General features: G+C 39.4%; 1 protein-coding gene across 8 annotated transcripts in view; it reads left to right on the forward strand.

The window, feature by feature from the left end:
* Positions 1-22,645, forward strand: part of dtnba (dystrobrevin, beta a) — a 30,512-nt gene extending 7,867 nt beyond the window's left edge. For 2 of the 8 annotated variants that reach the window (XM_062437825.1, XM_062437826.1), the window contains 20 exons: positions 1,030-1,086; positions 5,922-6,013; positions 6,302-6,382; positions 6,498-6,711; positions 6,877-6,962; positions 8,015-8,169; positions 8,370-8,469; positions 8,673-8,839; positions 9,911-10,035; positions 11,206-11,277; positions 12,176-12,253; positions 13,318-13,405; positions 13,754-13,833; positions 14,349-14,462; positions 16,840-16,936; positions 17,432-17,585; positions 18,173-18,262; positions 18,443-18,490; positions 19,570-19,602; positions 19,739-22,645. In XM_062437825.1, the coding sequence (XP_062293809.1) occupies positions 5,923-6,013; positions 6,302-6,382; positions 6,498-6,711; positions 6,877-6,962; positions 8,015-8,169; positions 8,370-8,469; positions 8,673-8,839; positions 9,911-10,035; positions 11,206-11,277; positions 12,176-12,253; positions 13,318-13,405; positions 13,754-13,833; positions 14,349-14,462; positions 16,840-16,936; positions 17,432-17,585; positions 18,173-18,262; positions 18,443-18,490; positions 19,570-19,577 (1,848 nt within the window). In that variant the 5' untranslated portion in view covers positions 1,030-1,086; position 5,922 and the 3' untranslated portion in view covers positions 19,578-19,602; positions 19,739-22,645. Of the gene's footprint in view, positions 1-1,029; positions 1,087-5,921; positions 6,014-6,301; positions 6,383-6,497; positions 6,712-6,876; positions 6,963-8,014; positions 8,170-8,369; positions 8,470-8,672; positions 8,840-9,910; positions 10,036-11,205; positions 11,278-12,175; positions 12,254-13,317; positions 13,406-13,753; positions 13,834-14,348; positions 14,463-16,839; positions 16,937-17,431; positions 17,599-17,964; positions 18,068-18,172; positions 18,263-18,442; positions 18,491-19,569; positions 19,603-19,738 lie in introns of those variants that run through there. The other 6 variants (XR_009927325.1, XR_009927326.1, XM_062437829.1 and 3 more) reach the window with 6 other exon arrangements.
* Positions 22,646-24,423: the final 1,778 nt, after the last annotated feature.

Genomic DNA, 24,423 nt, shown 5'->3' on the forward strand with positions numbered 1-24,423 from the left:
AGGCTGCAGCTTTTATCAACTGACACACTGTACTGTATTGTACATTTACTGCCGCGTTGAAAACTTGCTGCTAATCTTTTCTCGCATTCACCCTCACTTTACTGCCACTCGCTCAACCCCACACATTAACGCACTGCCCTATTCTTTAATGAAGCTTGGCTACTCTTATAACAGCACCTTATATGTAGATGTGCTTTAAAGAACGAGGAGAGGGAAGACTCAAAACAATTCCACAATAACATTATAATATTATCATAGTGACACAGAGTGTTCAAGTGAAAATCATTAGTCACTGTTGATATTAATGATTGTGTGAAATTTTTAGGGGCGGCACTTGTAATTCTGCAGTGGTGGTGTGCTGCTACAGAAAGAATACAGGGGAAATAGTGATAATATAGATTCATTTTTCAGTGTGAATAACCTTAAATGAGCCACACATTTTGTGCGTAGAGCAGCAACTGATGAATTCTACTTTCACACCACAAGTAACACCAATTAGGCTCTTTAAAGCAAGGCAACCTGTTAACACCTGTACAGCCGAACATAAACTCTGGTTGATGTTAAACATCTTCATGTTTGAAAACGCATAAAAATACTCTGCTTGTACTAATAGTTAGCATCTGATGTGGTTTTTAACTAGTTTAGAATTCTTAAAATGACATCTCCTTCTCGTCACTCATTGAAAAAAAAAATGTATATGCAAAAGTTTAGTTGCTGCACACAAGTCTCCTGCTTCACTGGAAATTCTATGTGCACTAAAGGCTGCAATTTTTCACATCACAATGGCTGTCAAACTAGTTGTGATGTCACAGATCCTGCCAATAGGTCCGCTTTAAACCTAGATTGTCAGTGAGCAGAGAAACTTTTTAACCAGTCTTACCAGTGTATAGAGATGTGGGAGTGTGTCTCCCACTGGTTGTGTTCAGTGTGTGAACACAACTGACCCCAGAGAGCCTTTGACCAATATTGTCTCCAGACTGAAAAGACTTTTCAAATTGCCTTTCTCTTCTCTCTGTGTCTCTCTGCTAGACGTCCTATTATTGAGGCTCCTCTGTCCTGTGTGACCCCCCCCCCCTGCATAGAGAGGTATGACCACACACACGCACGCACACATAATCTTACATAGGAATGCAGCAGCTCAGTGCATTCACTAAAGTTCAGCATTCAACTATATTTTCTCAAACCAGAAGCTAACCGAAGACCCAGAGTGTGTCTGCTGCTTCAAAGCGTGTGAATTCAGAGCAGCGTGTGTGTGTTGTTTGTGTGTTTGTTTCCGTCAAGCTCAGCAAATGTCAGCAATAATAAAACACCATGGTGTAACAGCGGTGCGTGCGTTGCCCCCCACACAAACACAAAAAAGCAAAACACATGCGGTCAGCTGTACTCTATATGTCTCTCACCTTCTTCCTCTTTCTTTTTTTCCCTTCCCTCTATACTTAAATCTCTATATCTGAGCTCTTCAACCAACAGGGTACAATAGAACACATCTCTGACAGTCAGCAGTTATATTAGCTGTAGAGTTTCCACTGATTATGTGGGGGCTTTTATTTCCACTGGAAACATACATACATGGTCACTGCTCACGATTCAAAGCCTTTAATGTCATTATCACTCAAATAACAATCCATTGTGAGTTCATATCCAACACAGCAATCATTTTCTAAGCAGTGTGTTGTTTCATCATTACTTTCCTACAAACACATAGTTTTTAATTTCTTTAAATAGCAGTAACAATTTGACAGTCGCCTTTAAAAAGGGTTTTTATAGCCCTCTTGAAAAAATCTGATTGCAATTGCAAAACAGCTTTCGTTTTTTCATTATCCTCAAATACTAAGATTGATGAGAAATGGCACAACTTTCTGACCCACCCTTTGGATTCCTGTTCGCCCACAGTAAGGCTATCATGATGTTTTTTTAATATAAGATAAGAGCGATAATAAGATAATAGATCATAAGAGGCGACACATTTCTGCCCTCATCCTGTAATAACTACTGTAATAATGTTATCTCTATCTCGAATGATTAACACATTTTATGGGCGTTTTATTGTGTGTGTATTAGATATGTGCCAAGTGTTATAACACTTTCAAAGCACTCTGACTTGTGAGTGAATTGTAATGTTAGTGCAAACTGATTCAACAGGATATTGTATGTTAATGAAATACTGAATATATGAAATACTGTATCTATATACTGTATATATGTGTTAATCTACTACCATCTTACCAAGTTTGATTCAGCCTGTATTTTAAGTGACCTTGAATGGATGGACGAATCGGAAATTAGATTCTATGAAAGTTTTTGGATGTTTCTTTTTCTTTTTCTTGTTTTTCTTGGATTTGCATTTCCTGTCAGCAACCTTTGTGCTCTGACTCAGTGATTGGGAAAATAGCAACCGAGCTGTTCCTGGCTCTCTGACATAGTTGGGTGTAATTGCGGGAAGGGTAATTATATCTACGATGGTTTAAAGCTTTCAGAGTTAAAATAGGAAGCAAACCTCATGGACCAAATGTTCCTTCATGTCATAGACAGGCAGACAGACAGACAGACAGACAGACCGACAGACAGACAGGGTGTAGTTATCACCAAGGCAGAGCTGGAAATAACGATTTACTCACCATAGGAGACCAGTGCATTAACTGGTGAGCAAGTGAGACATTTTGGAAGCAGTCGTATCTATTTTGGTGGCTGATAGTCTGTAACAGCTTTTCTGAGTCTCTTTTAGGGAAGTTTAATCCAATATGACTGTTGGTCATAACAACATTTTATTCACTACCTTTGTTGTAGATATTTGGGAAATACTGACTCATGCTGCATTGTAGGAAAATTGAATGTAAAAGAAATAATACTTTTCTTTGAGTCTGACCATTATTAAACACAGAAAAAAGCCTTCTCGAAATCTATGTTGCTGTTCCAATATCCACTACTGCAGAAATTAGACAGTAGAAAGGTTTGACTGCTTTTCCCTCTTTTTTTTTTCTCGGACAAATTACTCCCAGATTGAAAAAATACATCTAATTCACCAACTATTCAGTATTATACCACTGTAGGACATTCAACCACTCCACATTACACTCAAACTGCACATTTTTTATCTGTCTTTGATTGATTATTGTAAGTTTAAGTAGCACCCTGTGAAAACACTAGTTGACCAAAGTTCTGTAGAAAGGTTTACACATGTACAGTCATTGTGATTGGGCTCTGAGCACTTACAAAATACAGGTGACCTACACTCAATACTGTACCTAAACGCCTCCTGTGGATACACAATGTGAGACTGTTTGGAGGCACGTAAAAAACACACGTCAGGCTTATCTACACTATATCGGGACAAACATGAGTAATTCCCTCTGAGCCATCATGCCAGATATTTTATTACATGACTATTTTGACCCGCCAGTGTGGTGGATCGCCTCTGGAGATTTACTCACCAAACAGAAAATCTAAACATATTAGGCACTTGGTGGGTGTTAATTTTGGATCCTGACTGCGCATCCAGGTTTTGTGTTACATGAATAAAGATTTACTTACTTACTCACATGGAGTAGATACAAGTTAAGGCCTGGCTAGATGATGGAGCGGCCTATTTGGAGGACAGCAGGGTCATTATTTAGCTTTAGTGCAGGGTCAGCACTTCTTGTGTTGTTGATATGATATGATACATCTAGACATAAAGATCCAAAAAAGGATACTAGTCTGTTAGTGGAAGATATCAGTGATTTTGCTTTGCACCTTTTTTTGCGAGCATGGAGGATTGATATGTCAGGATTGTGTTGACTACTTGTTTCTACTGCCCCCAAGTGGCCAAAAAAATCTATGCACACTGCACCTTTTTACTCCCTTCAAAACAAAACAGAAAAACGGCCAAAAACAAAGTTATTAGTCAAGCAGCAACAAAAAATGAGATTCCAATCAGAGCTGCTCATGTGTCAGTGCCTCCTCTTTATCTTTGTCTGAATGTAGCATTATTGTTCTTGCTGTTTGACCCTCTTCATGTTCTGTAGGACATTTTTTATTAAACACAGTTGAAACCTGTAGCACAAGCGGTCAAGGTGGAATCGCAGTGGAGTAATACGAGATGTCCTTTGACAGAGGGTACCTTGTAGTGTGCATTTGGTGTCTTTAACTCAAGGGCACATTGAAGAACAAGACTGTTTACTGTACTGAAAGTGGTCTAGAAAACACACTTGATTAGCTGGGATTAACCGCCTCTAGAGTGTGTAAGTGTGCGAGAGAGATGAGAGGAAAAGAAAAAGCAGTGAAGCAGCTGTATAGAGATGCATGGGACTGTGTGAGAGAGAGAGTGAGTGTGAGAGAGAAAGAGTGTGACTGAAAGGAGGAATCCTTCTTTTGTCTGCATGAAGCATGAAGTCTCCTGGGAAGCTTTCAAATCCTCTCTGGAATGTGTGTGTGTGTGAGAGTGTGTGTGTAGGTCTGTCCTAGGCTACTTTTGGGGACCAATTTCAGACTTAAGCTGGACACATTTTTGGGTCAGTAGTTAAGGTTAGGGTAAGTCTCCAGGAAATGAATGTAAGTCTATGCAATGTTCCCAAAACTGACCTAGGACAACACAACATTGAGGTTGTGTGTGTGCATGTGAAAGGACATCACCAGTTTCTTAAGGTGTGTGTGTGTGTGTGTGTGTGTGTGTGTGTGTGTGTGTGTGTGTGTGTGTGTGTGTGTGTGTGTGTGTGTGTGTGTGTGTGTGTGTGTGTGTGTTTGTGTTTGTGTTTGTGTGTGTGTGTGTGTGTGTATTAGGGGGCTGGCCTGTCACCACATTTATACAAGGAATGCAAATATTTGTGTGTGTGGGTGTTTCACTTTGGTGGTGTAGCATAACTGTTACCATGGCGACTGATACCCTCTGGATTTTCTGTCAAACATCAGTGTTTGACAGGTCAACTAGCTGACATGTCCTCTCTCTCTCTCTCTCTCTCTCTCTCTCTCTCTCTCTCTCTCTCTCTCTCTCTCTCTCTCTCTCTCTCTCTCTCTCTCTCTCTCTCTCTCTCTCTCTCTCTCTCTCTTTCTTCCTGTCTTTCTTTCTTGCTGTCTTTTTTGCTTTCTTTTTCACCTCCCCCTCCCCTCTCTCTCTTTCTCTGCACCCTTGTTAACTTTTTCTAAAGGCCAGCCTACAGCTCAGATTTCATCAGCTGCTCTCATTAATGTGTTTATTTACCAAGCACTCAACTCATCCTCTGGTGGCCATCTAAGCCTCTCTGTATGTGTGTGTGTGTATTTAAAAAGTACAGTACATCTGTGTTTAAATATAAAGTGTACAGTTGCAGCGTGCTTACAGTAGTTTGTCTTTGGTGTCTTTTTGTTGCATGAATGCAGTTGTATTTTTTCTGTCGTCTTGTGAGCTTCTCATCTAGTAAATTTAAAGCCTCTTTTCAAAATGTTGTACGAGTCTCATCTACGAGAAACATGAAGACCATTTCAAGAACGAATTGCCTGTGGTCTTTGATGTATTTCCTGCTATAGACCAAAACGGAAATGTGCACCACAAACATAGCATGACTCACACAAAACAAACAATGTTTATGTTAGGAGCTGCAGATGAAGAACAGGTTTAAGATAACTGCGCACCATACTAAATAGTAACCGTTATATTTAATATTTAACATGTTCCCTTACAAATAAATCAAATGATGTATAATAACATCTATAATAGTTGAGTGCAGTGCATCGGTGGTCATTGTGATAATTTTAGGATTCAAGATATACACACATACCTTTTGAGCTGCAATAATTTTAATTATTCATCAGTTTGATCATTGCATCATCATTTATTTGATAGAAATGTTTCCATAATTGTATTTTGCTTTATTACTTCACAGGCACAAGTCACCTAAATTGAGCATTAAAACAGAGGGTGAAAGTCCAGGTGCTGAGTTGTCATGCTGTGTTGTGTTTTCATGCAGGATGGTGATGGAGGAGGGGGACCAGAGAGACAGAGGGAGGGGGGATCCAGCCACAGCAGGGGCAGAGGGAAGGCAAATCCTGAATGAGATCGGTGAGTGACCTTTGACCAGTTACATGGCTGCACTGTACTGTACTGCACCCTGGATAGAGTTTGATTTTCACATTTGTGGCATTTGTTGTGTATTTGTTGTGTGCCTCAAAATGCAAGAAAACAGAGATTTTGTTTCCCCATTTGGTGTCTTTAATGGAAAATGTTTATAATGCTGACAAAAGGACGTTTCTTCTTATTGGATATGACCTGACATTCATGAGATTGTGTTTCTTTACTGATGCATAATGACAGCAGGGTTTCTGAGTATCTTCTTCTTCTTTGTCTCAGCGGAGCAGAACCTTGACGCCATTTGTCGCTCTACATACCGAACAGCATGCAAACTCAGATATGTACAAAAGAGATGCAACTGTGAGTCCCCACTGCTCTCCTTTTTCAGAATTAACAATTAAGTGAATAAATGTAGATATGCTTCAAGACTCAATTATCTTTTAACCCACCTACCCATTGTCTGTTTTAATTCAAGTGCATCTGATCGACATTTACAATGTGATCGAGGCGGTGCGGGACGCTGGTCTGAACGCTGTCGAGCTGAACGCTGGCATCTCTGTGACCAGGCTGGAGAACCTGGTGTCCTCCCTGTTCAACCAGCTTAGCAAGCGCATGCCCACCACACACACCATCAACCCGCGAGAGAGTACTGTGCTGCTGGTCGGATTCCTCCTGGCTGCCATCGACAGGTACATTTAGAGAAGTCACTGTATGAAGATTTTGTTATTGGTTACCGAATTTGTTTTCTACAACATCGTGTTTTTTAAGTGATAATGAAAGAGACATATACCATAATGTAATATGTGTGTCTGTGTGTGTGTTTTTGTGTGTGTGTGTTTTTGTGTGCGTTCCAGTGAACCAGAGAGCCGACTGACGGTGCTCTCGGTCAAGGCGATGCTGGCCACACTTTGCGGAGGGAAACTTGTAGATAAACTTCGCTGTAAGTACCAGCAGACACCACACATCACGTCTGACATCAGTCTGATACAGATCAATTATTCAGCATTTCTCAGTAACACTTGCAACAGTCCCCAGAGAACTGGCACGAGCTTGTTGACTTCACATGTGGGCCTTGTGTAAACACAGAGATAGAAATATTGATAGCATTACAGCAGCAAGAATACATTGTTTTGAATATTTGGTATTTTGTTTATATGTTAACGGCAGTTCACTGTCAGCAACATTCATTATAATGTTAATATGCACAAGCAGGATCCTGCAGTGCCTTAGTCGAATGTTAAATTGAATCATAGCATGTGCAAAAAAATCTCACTTTGATAAAAACTATGTTAAATTACAAAAGTTACGTAATGAAACTGCTAAAAACAAGACACATGCTGTTTATTAGCTGTCTGACAAAAAAACAAACAAACATTCATGTTGGGTTACTGACAGTGGAGGAAAAAACACTTTTTTTCCCTTTTGTCTGTCACCAAATCCAGATGTGCAGCTGTGATATTTTAGATGAGCTGCACTTCAAATATGCCAAATAGTGATGCACCATTCAGGTCTGAACTGCCAAATTTCCAACTGTATCAGCCAATCTGGTTGGAGATGGAGAAGATTAATTTTATCCAGACTTCATCTGAACAGTGGCATGCAGTTACTGGATAAAGTGGAGCATGACATTCCAGCAGTGTGTAATATATAGTTTAAAAAAAAATGTAAAAAACGTATTACAGGCTGTGGCATTAAAGCAGTGAATTGTCATATATATATATTCTCTGCATTTTAGTGTAGAGAGATGTATGGCGATGTATACATGTTATGTTATGCCACCTTGTGGAGAATATGTGTCACTGCTGCAGATTGCTCATGTTAACTTAATATAACTTACTTTTATCTATGATGTTGTGAGAAGAAAAATATGTCACATTATGTAGACCAGTTGGAGTTGGGGTTATAAATATTTGTTATTGTTAAAGTCAATGAATAACTAATAATAATGTCATCTTCATTTTAATTGACAAAAACAATGTTGTGTGTGTGTAGATGTGTTTTCTCAGGTATCGGACTCACACGGTGTGTTGGTATTGTCAAAATTTGACAATTTTTTGAGGGAGACTCTCAAGCTGCCCACTGCTCTGCATGAAGGACCGTCCTTCGGCTACACACACACCTTAGCACGCTCATGCTTTCCACAACAGGTATACACACACACACACACACACACACACACACACACACACACACACACACACACACACACACACACACACACACACACACACACACTTTTATTACACTGTTAATAGTCAACTGAATCTTATTTTAATGGTTTCTTTTCATTTTGGAGCTTGTATTGTGTGTTACTGAAGAGTCTGTTATTATTATTGTTGTTGTGTAGAAAAGGGTGATGCTCAACATGTTCCTGGACATCATAGCTGAACCTCCTCAGTGTCTTGTCTGGCTGCCTCTCATGCACCGCATGGCCAATGTAGAACACGGTAAACACACACACACAAACACACACACTGTCAGAACATACATAAACACCAACTCTGCTTTTTTACATATTCAGCATTTATTTTTCTAAAATGAAGTTGAATTTTTACACATTTTTTAAAATCTTTTCTTGATAAACTGTGACTTTGTGTCTGTTTTGTGAGACTATCAACTACAGATTCTGTCTCTTCTTTCTTTCTCTCAGTCTATCATCCAGTGACGTGCTCTTACTGTCGTGGCAACGGTATGACAGGCTTCCGCTATCGCTGCCTCCGTTGCCGTGGCTACCAGCTCTGCCAGAATTGCTTCTGGCGCGGCAACGCCAGCGGCTCTCACAGCAACCAGCATCAGATGAAGGAGCACTCATCGTGGGTGAGTCACTACTGACTACTGACACACCAGGGGGCACTGTGTATGTAAATGTGTGTGTGTGTGTGTGTGTGTGTACGTGTACTTATTTAAGTTTTGGGAACATAAGTCTGTTAAAGCTGTCACATTATGGGGACTTACCTCTGTTTTGTGTGTGTGTGTATTTGTGTGTTAAGTTAATTCATGACAGATCATCACAGCATATCCCAAACTTGCAAGTTTCATTTAATACACTCAGATAGATAATCCAAAAATGATGTTTTGGTAATTATGATGTACTGAGGTTCAAAATCTGAATGGAAATGTCATAATCCCATACATTTACCATAATATTAAAGAAAAGTCACACTAGCCTGAAGAGGAAAATGTTTTCAGTGAAGAAATGATGTACTAATACATGGAAAAAGAGCGGCTGAATTATTCATCACTAAAGCTTGGCATAAATGATCTTATTAATGTTTCAAGGATAAAACTCATTAGTTCAGTAGTTCAGCTTCTGCCTGTCCAACAACGTCAAGAAAGCCACTCTAATTATCCTCAGCAGATTTAACATGTCCATTTCCTCAGTTTTAGGCTACATTTCATTCATTTGATTACCTCCTTCACTTCAGTATACTGGTGCTTATTTTCACAGTTAATACCTGTCTATCTAAATGATTTGTTTTGGTGAAGTGTACTCAATGCTCCTGAGTTCTCTGCAAAATCACAAACTAAAGCCAGTACGTGATTAATACCAGAATGACAAAGTAATTTATCCACCTGAGAGAAGAATTTAGGAATGAATTTGACTTCACTCAGCCAGCTGTTTATTGGATTTTATAATAGTTCATCACACGTGTTTGAAAGGGTGTCAGAGGGAGACAAAACAAAAACCCTACTAAGATCAATTTTGAAGTCATTTAGAAAAGGTGTAATACTGTAAAAGACATGACACAGAGTGACACGCTGAATGTTCTACAATTGCCACAGTTTGTTTGCAACAACTAAGAAAAAAAATGCTTAGGTACATTTCTAGATGAAAAAGCTCACTCAGTTGTTTGAACACTGACGTTGACATTTGTTTAACTGTGTTAGAAGTCGCCGGCGACTAAGCTGGGCCGAGCCCTGAGCAGGACTCTGGGCTGCGTATCGTCCAGGGAGCCCTCCCACCCCGTTTACTCAGAAGAACCTGTGAGGACCCTAAACCTCTCCAACATAGTGTAAGACCTCACACACACACACACACACACACACACACACACACACACACACACACACACACACACACACACACACACACACACACACATTTTAATATATCTCAAATCATTTATGTAAGAATGACATTGATAACAGTATATTCCAGCATGGTAGATTTATTCAAAATTACATATGGAGAAATCATTCATTTAATTATTTTAATATTATCATCACAATACAATTCCACTGTAAGAAGGGTGTAATATGTTGCTCATTTCTTCATATGTTTAGTTTTGTCCGACCAACAGTCCAAAACTCAAACATATTCAGTTTGTTGTCATGTATGACAATGAAACGCATTAAATCATCACATTTATTAAGCATTTCTGCTTAAATAATGCAATGTTAGTGCTGCATGAACCACTAGTTAGTGTTCAGTCAGTAGCTGTCACTGTTGAAGAGCTTTGTAATATATCAGTAACAGCGAAAAGCTTAGTTTTCATAACAGAGCGTGAAATATTACACCGCAACTACCTAGTAGCAGACTCCTGTTTCATGTTGTTTGGTTAAAACCTGCAGAATTACTTTTACACAGAAAGTGCAGATGACATGAGAGAGGAAAAAAAAAAAAAGTTCCAGCTCTGCAGCCAACCATTTTGGTGGCTCCACCCCTCGTGGTGTGATCCACAGTGTTTGATTTTCCAAACATTGGCATACTGAGTCATTACAGACCTCCAAGCATTAGGCTTGTATTAGCACCCAGGAACTGCACTTAGCACAGATGTGAGTATGCTTACAATGAGGCTGCGTCAGACTGTTTTACCTCCAAACTTATTTTTCTGAATTTCTTCCCTTTTTTTTTTTTTTTTAGTTTCCCCATTTCATTTAGTCTCTCTCTCTCTCTTTCTCTCTCTCTCTCTCTCTCTCTCTCTCTCTCTCTCTCTCTCTCTGTCTTTTTCTCGCTCTTGTGATCTTTGCCCTGTCTGTGTTTGCTCAGACCCGTTCAATTCACTATTGCATGAATGCACTCAAAAGCATGTGAGAGTGTGTGAGTACGTGATAGGCAGTCCTTTGTGTTTTAATGATTTTATGTTGTTACCCTTACTAGGTGTTTGCACAGTTGATCATACGGGTCTGAATCATTATTTCTGTGTGTGTTTGTGTGTGTGTGTGTGTGTGTGTGTGTATAGCCCCTCTCAACCCATTGGAAACAGCAGTGAGGCCATGTTGCTGTCTGCGTCAGTGCCAGAGTCATCCAAGAGGTAAAGACTGACATTAAGAGTTGAAAAATGCCAGTTTAGTGTTTGTCGTTGTTTTCTGTCTGATTACAAGCTTGCAGTTTTTTTGTGGAGCTCGACGCCACCTGTTACATTGGAAATGACTTGAGTCAACATAGCTGGGGTTTTTAATAGCTTGTTGCTTCTACATTATCTTTAAACTTTTAATTACCTATTTCGTTTATCTGATTAGATTTGCTAACAATAAGTCTCTATGGTAGTAAAGACATCTGAAAAGAAAAAAATGTACAGGTTCAGCAGAACATATGCACATTTATATCATACTGTGATTTTATAGTTGTCTACAATACCTTTTTATCTATGTTACTATTTGCTTATTCTTTAATATTTCTACATAAGTCACATTGAAAGTGGTCTGGATCTTGAGAAAAGTTCGTGGTCTGTAAAAAGCACCAGAGGCAATAATGCAAATAAGTCCCGGACCTTATCGTTGTATCCCTTACAAAGTCTGATATGTGGTATTACCATTATATTACATAACATATTATTATTAAAGCAGAGAGATGCAGAGTCTGCAATATAACAGCAATGCAATGCGCTGAGACATGCAAAAAAAAGATGGGAAAATTAGAGAAATTACCTTTTTATTGTATGAAAACAGTGACAATGAATGAAGAATTGAATTAAATATGTCAAGATAGATGTGATACAGTAAATTGTATATAAACTGTATAGTAAATAAGAATATATAATCTAAAAAAATTAAATTCATATGATAGATATGAAGAATCGGTGCTGTATTGACGATATCCTGTCACACTCAATTACATATACTCATCAAAAATGCATGGCTGTCAGTGTGATTCCTTGTTGTTTATTTCCTGTCTGTTTTCTATTTATTTTTATTTTTTCGGTCATCCAGTTTGGCAACGGCTCAGCGTATGAACGAGGAACACGCTCTGATCGCTGCCTATGTGAATCGCCTCCAGAGCAGCCCGCGGTGAGAGGGGTGCAGGGACTCAGCGGGGGGTTGGTTACATAAGAGAATAAGGAGGGGGGATGTAAGGTGCAGTACAGTAAGGCTTTGGCTGAGTCAGACCGAGTTCATATTTAATCTTTTACAGTGAAGAGCAAAATCTTACACAGAATCTATTTTATTTTAAGATCAACTAAACTCTTCAAGCTGTTTGTTGGCTGGTTGGTTTCCATTTCTGCAGTGTGTTAAAACCTGCTGCTCACAATCAGCTTCTTCTGTCATGTGTTAAAGTTACGACTACTTTATTGTAATGGCTGTGACCAGTATTCGTTTAGTTTAATTAAGTCAAGTCAATTTTTACGCATTTGTGACGAGTAATTTTATTTTGTAAAACCAAATATCATAAGTCACAAATTTGCCTCAATCTGTACAGCAACACAACATCCTTTATTTTTAAACCCTTGATTCTGATAAGGATAAATTCCCCCATTAAAATATGAAAAAACATGACTACCTTCAAGTCAGTGGACCAAAATTTGCCAAATACCAATGAGTTTTTCTAGTCATCAGATGTCAGTTCATTGTATATATAATTCATCCATAACCTCTCAGAGCCTATTACAGTAACTAGAGGGTCAGCTAGTATGACTGACAATGACTGAAGATGCCAAACCAGAGATTAAAGGAAACATTTGTCCTCAAAATCGTGATTATAGTCATTTTGTGGAAGGTAATCATATTGAAAAGTTACATTTAAATTGCGTATTTACATTCAGTTACATTTCACTTGTTTGTATCACTGCTGAAATCTATTCTCCCCCTCAAATGTTTTTCATCTTGGATTTATCTAAGGTTGCTCCTCTACTTCTGATTTTTGATTAGTTTACTTTTTTCCTAATGTGCTGGAACCTGTTGCTAATTATAATATAAGCTCCTATTTGTCTCCTCCAGTAGCATTTGGCACATTTAAACGTGCATATTTGTACAACATCAGAAAAAACAGGTTATAGATAATTGAATTAGCCATATCAACTAAAATAACCATATCAATCATAACTAGTGTATATTGCTCTTGCTGTGTGTGTCAGCAGCGTGGACAGTCCCAGCAGGCAAGACGAGGAGCACAAACTGATCGCGCGCTACGCCTCCCGACTGGCAGACACCGACGGTGCAGGAGTGAGTCCCAAACACCTCATTTTCTCACACGCTGTAAACCTCAGATATAATAATACACAATTACACGCTTATGTTAGATTTACACAGCATTTTAACACACAATGGAGAGTTGTCTCTCTGATCTTAAAGGAGCTTTTACTAAATCTTCTTTTTGTCATTAAATAATAGAACAGTCGATGTAAAAATCAATGAGCTAACCCTGTGTGTGTGTGTGTGTGTGTGTGTGTGTGTGTGTGTGTGTGTGTGTGTGTGTGTGTGTGTGTGTGTGTGTGTGTGTGTGTGTGTGTGTGTGTGTGTGTGTGTGTGTGTGTGTGTGTGTGTGTGTGTGTGTGTGTGTGTGTGTGTCAGGTGATTCCTAACCGGAGCATCAACTTCGATGTGAACAAACAGAAGAGGGAGCTCATTGCTCAGCTGGAGTGTAAGAACAGGTAGAAATGTGTGAAAAGTTTCACTTTATTGAGGTGTATTTGTGACTCTATAGATTTGCATACTGAGGCTTTACTAAACCAGGATTTTCGGTCTTTCTGTCTTGTTATAACTAGCTGGTCTCCCCACTAAAATATGAAAAACGTTAGTGTTTACAAAGTTGCACTAAATGACTTGATACCTGTACCTTAACGAAAGGTAAAAATGTTGAGGTAAACACCTCTAAAGCCTCTAAATTCTACACCTCAGCACTTGTGTTTGCTGACAGGAAAGTATTTCCCTTCCTACTAAAAGTGCTCCGTCTGTGTGTTGAATTTTTCTGCTTATCTATATGTCGACAATATAGCTGTATGCATGTGTTTGACAGCTTGTGAGGTTTATATTCTCTAAATTAAACTTTCAAAATGTTACTTTCATCCAAAAATCTGCAAAAAAAACCCCCTGCAGAACTGTTATGTGTTCAGTCATGCTATGCCTCCCCTGCCTTAGCTTGACCAGTATGTTTTTCATTTCCCAGAGAGATCTTGGCAGAGATCAAACATCTCCGAGCAGAACATGACGCGGCGTGCCAGCCCAGCCCGGAGAAGGGCAGCACCAACCCAACTCTGCTGGCTGAGCTTCGGCTGCTCAGGTAAACACAGACTCAGCCAGAGATCAAGCTGCCCAGGAGCTGCACTGACATCTATATACACACTTAAAGCATATAAGTACTGTTAGTTGTTAGTTTTTTCTTGTTTTCCACTTGAGGATTGACCCAAGCTCTTACAAGTCACACCCACAGAAGTGAAGCATTAACATAGTTTAAACTTTTCCATCCTCCTCATTTCTTCATTGCATTTTCAGCATTATGTGCCACAGCGTCAGATTTGGCGGGAAACCTGCTGCGTTGCTCTGCAGCACAGAGGGAAAGTGCTTTATGGCAGATGGCAATGACAGATGGTGGAATTTTGGAAAAAGCCAACGTAAAAAAATCGGCTCCAACATGTTTATGCTTTTCAGTAAAAACAAAAAAACTCCCAAGTAGGAGGAGGGGCAGTTGGAATTGATGGTGTTTATGCGGTGTTGATATAGAACAATAACAATTCTGCTACCATCATCTGAACGCCATGATCATAGAAGGCTAGGGCAGTTAATGATATAAGAATACTGATTTGACTGTTTTTAAGTGCTACAATACTTTATATACTGTAAACAATTATAGCTGCTTTCAGTTGTGATGGTAGCAGGCAGTAGCTGTCTGCTACAGTGTCTTCACTGATACGTCCACTGGGGGGCGCCCCCAAGTCAAAAATGTTAAAATTTTACACATAGTGGCTTTAAGTTTTTTTTGCAAATGACAGTATTTACAGCTTAGTTTTTGGTCAATTTTTTGATAAGAATATTTTAATTTTAGTATATTTACTTTGTTATATATTTTAAGTCATCCCTATTCTGAATTCTATGATATTACCTGACTTGGAGGTGGATTAATCAACATGCATATGTTTAAAACAGTACGATAACATTAATGAATCATTAATGACCTACATCACTCAATGCCCGTAATTTAGGGATACTGCAATCTTTCTTTATGTTCTGATAAATGCACATGAACACTTAAATCTTGCTTCCTTCCTCACATCTCATCAGCAGATACTGCATCTCTATCATCTGCTGTTATCATCCGTTATATGGCTATGTAGAGTTGTGCAATGGTGCAGCATCTTGCAGCTCATTATCACAGGAATCTTTCTCATCAGCACCAACCCACATTTGACATTATTGAGAAATTTCCCCTATGTATCTGTGTGCATGTGCAAGACAAATATCCAGCAGTACGTCTCAGTTTGAATCCACTGTGTAGAGTTTAGTGTGTTTTTCGGTACAGGAACGCAGCAACACCAAATGATTAGAAACTCTGTTATAATACAGACATTTTTTTTGTAACTTTTGTGTTGATACCGCTGTTGAAGCTTTACTTCAAATATAATGACTCGAATCTGAATTTATCCTGTATGACTCAGACTCTTGTTTTCTATGTTTATTTGCTCTTTCGTCCTACCATGTGAAGGGAAGCCAAGCAGGAAAGAGAGGAGTTGTGTGTGTCCATGCTTTAAACTCCCGTCCAGACCGCATAAAGCTTGGGAAACAGATTGTAAACACCTATCTCATATTTTTTGTTTGTCTTTTTGTTCTGCGGTGGCGGTTTTTGGTTGCAGTTTGGATCCAGTGTTTTGTATCGCTCTAAGTACTTGGAAGGCCTTACCCGGTCTCTAGCATTTCCACAGCGCTCAGTGCATGGTGCTTCTGTCATCAGCGGACTGGTATATGTCAGTATTGATTATGTTTTCTAGGTTTCAAAGTTTGGTTTGAAGGTTTATTTTTTGGTCCCAGCGCTCTCATTTTTCGGTCAGCTGGCTCTCCGAGTCTCATTTTGCAACTCTGAAACAAACGATAAACCCAGGAAAAAGTCAAGACTGTTTGACCTAGTGTTCCTTCCTTTGATCCGCTGCAATCCAGGTTTACGTCTGACCGCTCAAGGGTTTCTTTTTTTCCCCTTCTGCTTCTTCAGCTACTTTGCTCCCTTTGGAGTCTTTTAAGGATGATACTGTGCTTCAAAAACACGCTCGAGTAACATCATTCTCTCATTTGGCTAATTTGGCCATAAGTGTAGGAGGAAGAGAGGAGTTTTGGCAGTTTCCCAGCTGTTTCCCATTCATTTATCAGCCTCATCCCATGCAGCCTGGACTAAAGGGCATACCTATAATCACATTTTGCACAGGAAGACCACTTTACAGATTTGCGACGTGCCAAAAAGAGATGCATACTGTACTCAGACATGCAGTATGAGAAGTGTAAATGGGCCTCGTTATCCAGTTTCCCTTCCTGTATTCTAGTACATATTTGACTTCATATTATGCCAGTTTGACTGCAGCTTGTGTCCTCTGTGAATCCTCTGTTGCTGTATTTCTGCCTCCCGATACTTTCTAATGTGACAGTAATGGAGGGGTTCGGTGTGTGCGTTGCAGACAGAGGAAAGACGAGCTGGAGCAGAGGATGTCGTCTCTGCAAGAGAGCAGGAGGGAGCTGATGGTACAGCTGGAGGGGCTGATGAAGCTGCTCAAGGTGACACACAAACACACACACACACACACACACACACACACAAACGATAGTCTTCAGCATTGGTGTAGAGGGCACCTCTCTCTTCCTGCACACTATCAGTCCTCACTTTCCCCTTCTGCCGTTTCCTCCTTTTTATAATTTCACCTTTTCTCACTCCGACTGTATCTGACCTCTTCTTTTCCGTCCTTTCCCTCCCTGTTTATTTCCGACTGTCCGCCTTGTGGCCCTGTAGGATGAGGAACAGCGTCAGGCAGTAAGTTTATCTCTCAAGTTATGTTCATGCAGCAATGTGCAGTCTCATACTAAGTCATTTTGCTTTGCTTAGCTTTGTTTTTAATTGGACTTGCCTTTTTCTAGCAGTCACCAGAACATTCTGTACATTGTTGAGATGATGTCAGCTCTTAGTTATAGTAGAATAAAATCTGATCATGTGAATTTAGAGGTTTTTGTAGGTCATAAACAATATATAACAACATCCACAAATCCATCTCTTAGGCGCAGGCAGCTGGCTCTTCTCACGCCTCTCCTTCTCGGCCGAGCCCGTCAACCGTCCGCTCAGTAGGAACAGCGTCTCCCCAGATGCACATGTCTCCCCCTCAAGACTCCCTTGCCGGGGTGGGCGGTGATGTACAGGAGGCCTTTGCTCAAGGTAAGAGAAAAATGTAGGTTGATGAACTTTCATTATACTGTAATTGTTACATCATAGTCAATCTTTTTTTCAGCCATTTGATACACACAGGAGAGACATTTTTAGTAGGAAATGGTCCAAAAATGTTTATATGTTAATCCACTACAAATATTTCTACAAAAGTTTCTATATAATTACTGAAGACCTTTGTTAAGTCTACAATGTAAACCACTCAACAAGAAGCAATAGTTAAATGACTGTATGGCAATTTAATGAGTTCTGTTTCATTTTAAATTTGCTTTTAAGAAAATAAATGTGTAAGAAAGAGGAAATACTTCAAATATGTTTTAAAGGTTTTACTACTTACTTAAATTGCATTATTCTTCTTTTTCACATAAAGTCACCAGAGATTAGATTAGAGAATGGAGATGAAGTCAATGATAAAGCTTCAGAAGAAGTCAGCAATCAATATATTGAGTCAATGGTTGCCACAGTTAGTTAATGTAAGTTGTAATATACGTTTTCATACCACAATGTGCCACACTAGATAACAATTATTATTTTGTTTAATTTGTCGGTCTTTTATTTTTGCATCTACTTCACTCCAGGCCCGAGAAGAAACCTGAGGAACGACCTTCTGGTAGCAGCAGACTCCATCACCAACACTGTGTCCTCACTGGTCAAAGAGCTTCACTCTGGTACACACACACACACACACACACACACACACACACACACACACACACACACACACACACACACACACACACACACACACACACACACACAAAGACACTCTGTATATATGAAACTGGTTTAAATAAATCCAGCCTCAGAATGCATTCATATGTTGACTTTTTACCTTCCTTTGGGACTAGATGATGGTCGGGAGGAAGAGGAGAGGTTGCTGAACGGGAAGGACCGAGGTAAATTCTTCTCTTTATCGAGAGTCTCATTTACCTTCTTACACAGAGTTATGATCTTCTCCCTACTCCATCCATTTGATCTTTCCTTTCCATGTTTCTTTTACTAACACAATCATTTTAAAGACTTTGGGAACCACTGATATGGGTTTTTTGAAAGCTGATATCAGTGTTGCTGAATTAGGGCATCTAAAACTAGTGATTGTTCTAATAATCAGGGTTTTTAAATGTTAAATTATCATGTAAGACCATCAGCAAACAATAAAATAACAATAATATAACATGAATAAGTAAAAAAGAAAAAAAACCTGGCAAAAACAAAGAACTTTTTTCCCACACTAACTATTTTGCTTCATTTTAAATGGTTTTCTCCTGTATATTTTTAAATATACGATGGTGAGACCCCAGAAAGTTCTGACCATCGTTTATTTAAAAAATGAGAGAAAGTTCAGTGCAGTGAATCCGAATCTTATTTTACTCGAGCGCACATTAAAAGTCGCTCTGGATAATATCATCTGAACTCGTACTCGCGTTTTTTTCCCATCCGTCTCACTGTTAACGTCTGAGCGCGTGCACACAGACCTCTGCACAACTCCGCTCATTCTCCAGGTGCTCTCGTCGTTATTGTAGCAAGCTTCATTAACGTGCCATCTCATTAGCCGCGCTTTATGGAGCCCCTCCTCTTTACGAGAGGACCGCCTGCAGAGAAGCAGCGGTGAGACTACTTCCTGGTCTGCAGTCTGGGCTCAGACTAAAATCCCTCATTAGAATACTAACCTGCACTACTAACCCGCCGACCCCTCGACAGCCAGACAGGAGGTCAGAGTTCAGCCCCGCGTGTCCAACACAGTTAAGTCTTTAAATTTATAGAAAGAAAAAAAAATTCCATCTAGGCTTCTAACAATAGTTTTTTCTTTCTGTGGAGTCGGTCAGGTTGTGTAGCACCTGCCAAGTACAGTCTTGTTTCATGTTTCTATGCTAAAAACTGGCCTGGTTCTTATTACAGTTTCTGGCAGAAAGTTGTAGCACTTGTTTGACCTTCAGATTGCACAATTCTACACTGACTTGTTTTCTCTCTTTAGCAGGTTAAAATGATGGCAGAACAAACAAAAACAGTAAGTGATGTCATGTAATCCCCCCTTTTTTACACTCACCTGATGTGTCAAGTATTTATTTAGTTCAGACTATTCCTTTAATTCCATACGACATGAATTTAAAAACTATAGTCTCACAATTTCTCTCTCTCCTCAGACAGTGTGATGTTTCAGTTTCATCACGGCCAAAGAAGACTGACCCTGCCGGGATTCAAGCGTATCTTCTTATATTCATCGTTAGCCAATTGGGGATTAGAGCTCCACTTGTCAATCAACAAATCACGATGCTGGACACCAAAATGACCGCTGGGTCCCTACTGATGTATAGCTGTGATTCTGTGTCTGTCTTGTCACTGTGGTTTTTAACGTTTGTTTTGATTTGATCGCGCGTAGCTAAACGAGGAATCCGAAGCCTACTGATTTGTACTGTAGCGTGTTCGCATGTGTGTGTGTGTGTGCTCTGCGTTTTCGAGGTGCGAGAGGGTCGAGCAAGTGAGAGGGACATCGTAAAGAGACAGAAAGATTTTTTTTGTTTTTTTTTTAAAGGAAATTTAAGAAACAGAAAAGTGCAAGAATGGAGATACTGGAGGATGGAGATAGTGGATGTGAGAGAGGAAAAAGCGAAGGAAAAACAAAAGAGGGACAGATGTTAAAAAGATAAGAAGCGAGTTTTAATGTTTTAAGTTTCGGCACTGTGTGCTTAGTATTTATTGTTTTGCTTTGATTTGATTTGTATTATTTTTTTGCCATTTATTCATTTGGTTTGAGCGTTTTATGTGTACGTGAGTGTGGTCAGGCCCTGCTGAGACGATAAGCTTTAATGGGACATTTCCTGCTGTACCAAACCAGCCCCCCCCCACCCCCCTTTCCCACACACCCCAACGCTTTAGGACTCCTTCAAGATGCAGAATGGAAAGTCTTCATCCAAGTCCAGGGGCCTCATTTATAAAACAGGATCTGTACCAAAAGTGCACATAAAAAAAAACGAAAGTAGCTTTGCGCCAAATCATATTTATCAAAACTGTGTGTACGCAAGAATGCAATCATGTTTCCATTCATGAATCACAATCACCTTGAAAATGTGCGCATGTGGACGAACCTCACACCCCACCCATTTTACTCCCACAATTAACCATAAATGGTCATTGCAAAAGGATTCATGAATATTGATATACGTGTTGTTCCTTTGTTGGAGAACTTTAACAGAGTAAAGTTTGAGAATAAAGTTCACTGCAGCTATTTTACACACAAAAACTATATGACAAGTAAAATCATACCCGGTGATGCACAGTATTATACTAGCTTTAAATGAGGCCCCTGGTGTCTGAGACCTGGATGAGATTAGTGCCAGTATGATAGCAGCTCAGGTTGTCCCAGCCTCCGTTTATCCTGGTACTGCAGTGAGGCTACAGTCAAAGAGGAGATATCTGATTACTGCGGTGTGTGTGTGTGTGTGTGTGTATGTGAGAATGAGTGTATGGAAAAAGTGGAAATATAAAACTATTTTCTTCAACAGTAACGTGTGTTTTGGAGGTATTTACCCCCTCAAACTCACATTTAAACATTTTCTTTTAAAGAGTCAGTTCACCCAAATTCCAAAAACTCTTTCTATTTTTCTTGTGAAATATTGGATACTTTTACCTCTTCAGAATTCTTGACTATAGCTATGTCTACATTCAAGCTGTAACCTGCAATGTGATGAAGGGTCTCAAGTGCTTTATTTTGAGGGGTCACAAGGCAAACCACTTCTGTAGACATGTCAAGTCATGCAGATAGCTTGGAGTTTATTTGTCCGGAGTTCGTCTCCTAAGGTTTCTGCCTCCACCTCAGTAATAAGAAGGTGAATGATATTTTTTTGTGGTGCTCACAGGAATAAAACTATAAAACAATAAATAAATAAAAAACTTTTTCCAGAAACACTGTCCACCAATCACACAGTGAACAGTTTTTACTGGAACTACTGTTTATTGAAGAAATGGTGCCTAAAAGTCTGTTTGCTTCATGATTTGGGTGAACTGATCATTTAATAATCACCTCAACAGCTTCACTGGTTTTCATTGGATGTAGTTGTATAGGACGATAAGTTGTAAACATTTTATTGTTGTATCATAGGAATTATATTCTTTATCATCTGCTCGGTATGGAGAATATCTCATAGTTTTAATACTACGTTACCCATGAGCCTCAGCAGTCTAGGTGAAGCCTGCCAGAGATGTGAAATAGAGCTGTAGGAAATTCAAAACGCTCCATTGTTATAATGTATATCTACATTTGGCCCAGATTTCTTCCATAAGACAGAATTAAACTGAAATGTTCAGCTCTGTGATTGGATGTTTGTCACTGCAATGTTCCCTGGGAGTTGTAGTTGACATCTTTCTGGCTTTTTATTAAAGAATCACACATTTCAAACCCATTTTTTAACCAACGATTCAACCAAGAGTTGATTCAAGCCTTTAAAGTCTTCCAACTGCCAGTCACCATAAAAAGTCTATGCAAAAAAACAAAAAGAATTAATTTTACTTTGGGAATTAGTGTTCTCTGTGTGTATCGTCAAATGTAAGCCACCCAAACTTCACCCCAAACATCTACAGACTGAAATCTGTGTGCAAATCAAGCATGAACCAAAGTGACTTACTGAGCTTGTGATAAAATCGTTTTTTTTAATGATCAGTCAGCTTTGAGATATATTTTTTATCAGTAATGTATTCAACATTTTCAGGGTTTTGGTTTGTGCTCATAGGAAGCTGTACTTTACTGTGTTGTACATTTCTGAATCGGACAGTTTTTTTTCACCAGCCCTCCTCTATGTTTGACTGACTGCTTGCGACTGAGATTTCCCGTTTTCAGTCAGCGAATGACTGACTTGCAGTATGAGTGATTTAGGAAATGAGTGAGTCCACATTTTCAGTGTGTATGTGTGAAAGAGAGCGAGAGAAATCAAGACTGACGGGACAGACGCGTCCCGACATGAATCTGTAAACACCTTCGGCTCTGAACCAGCCGGAGCTGACGGTGTGACTGTGTTGATTTGTGTTTTATCTGCAATAAATAATATTTAACATCAGTCTCTTCTGTGTCTGTGACTGTGACTGGTTTTATCTTAATCGCCAGGACGAATAAAACTTGTTGGCGTCAACATAATCACAGGGGTATGTAATGTATAATTCAATCATTTTTCCATGAATTTCCTCTACTATAATATGTCATAATTCCTCCATGACTTCAACATTTTATTCCCTCTTGGTTTGTTCTTGTTCCTTTAACGTTTGTTTAGCTCTTCAGTCTGGCCACAGGCATTCTGATGCAATAAATAATGTGGAACAAGTTTGAAAACTACAGTCTGCTATATTCTTGGAAAGTGACCCATTTGTAAACGTACTTGACTTTGCTCGTCTGGATTACAGTTTTTCTAAATTCCACCGTATTACGGCCATTTCAACACCAGGAGCCCCGAAGACAGAGAAGCTAGAGGCTGACAGTTCGGAGATGTGCAGCACATGGAAAATGAGGGCATGACTAAACCAGTGATGAAATGTAACTAATTTCACTCAAATACTGTACAGTCTTGACTCTGCAGCTCCCCTTGGCTTTACAGAGCTTTACAGTGAGTTTGGGCTCATCGTTTTGCTTGTCCGGTTGCAACTCTCACTAGCTCTAAAAGTGCATTTTTTGGCTGCAGCTGTTTTAGGAGAAAAAGCTCTAAAAACCCCTGTGTACACTACCTGCTCAGCTCAGAACAGCAGCTAGAGACTAGCTGGTGAACATAGTGGAGCATTTAGCAGCGTAAGAGCCAGCTATTTCCCTCAGGAGTTGGTAGAGAGCAAAAACAGAGTGAATATTGGACTTGAATTCACCAGGTGGACCGAAACACGCTGGATGTTGAAATAAACTGCTTGCTGACAAATGAAACCTATCTGCATAAAAGTTGATTATATGGCAAGTTTCCAATGCCCTTAAGTGGCCAGAAAATTGGTTAAGGCACGTTTAAGTATGTTGATGTTATGCAATGTTATTAAATACATTTCAAAAGGAATTAATCTACTCCACTAGATTGATTTGACAGCTATAGTTAATTGTTACTTTGCAGGCTGGGCACACCTGCACAGGTGTTCTCAATCACAGTGGCTGATAAGACTCTAGTCAGGTGTAACGTGTACCAAACTATGCACCCCTGGGGATATAGTTGGGTGATGTTGGAATGATAACAGGGCAAGCTGTCCCACTCTAAAGCTCAGTTTCTGGGACTATGGAACCAGAGAGAGCTAAGAATGGGTCTGTATGGGAAGTGTAAATGAAAACACCTGTGTGTGTGTGTGATCTATGGAAGCTTTAAGATTTTACATCCAAAACACAGCACCAATCCAAAGTTTGGACCACACTTTCTCCTTCAAGGGAATGGGAAGGTGTGTCCAAACTTTTGACTGGTGCCGTACATATTTATGATGGATTATTATTGGCTAACGTGTGACTACGTAACTTCTGCTAAGCATTGTGGCCTCAAGTGGTAGTTCCAGGATAATGAAAGACTGAATTTTCAGTAGTCTTCCCTCCAATCTTTAATTTGTGACCTTATAATGTAACAGTAGCAGAGAAGACTTATAATGTAGCAATGTCTATCTACATATCCTAACATTAGTCACCATATACTGGTCATAAAAAACCAAAAAGGGCTGTTTTGAGGTAAAAAAAAGGCTCAGCACTGGTTTATTTATTTGCTCATGGATTCACTGTTTCACCTCTAAGAGGATTATTTTATGTCTTCTTTAAAAAGTTGCATTATAGCTGTGTTGTAAACTACCAAACAGAGTTAGATAGTTAGAATTTGCTTGGCTTTGACCAGAA

This window comes from Scomber scombrus, chromosome 17, assembly GCF_963691925.1.
Source record: "Scomber scombrus chromosome 17, fScoSco1.1, whole genome shotgun sequence".
Taxonomy (NCBI): Eukaryota; Metazoa; Chordata; class Actinopteri; order Scombriformes; family Scombridae; genus Scomber; species Scomber scombrus.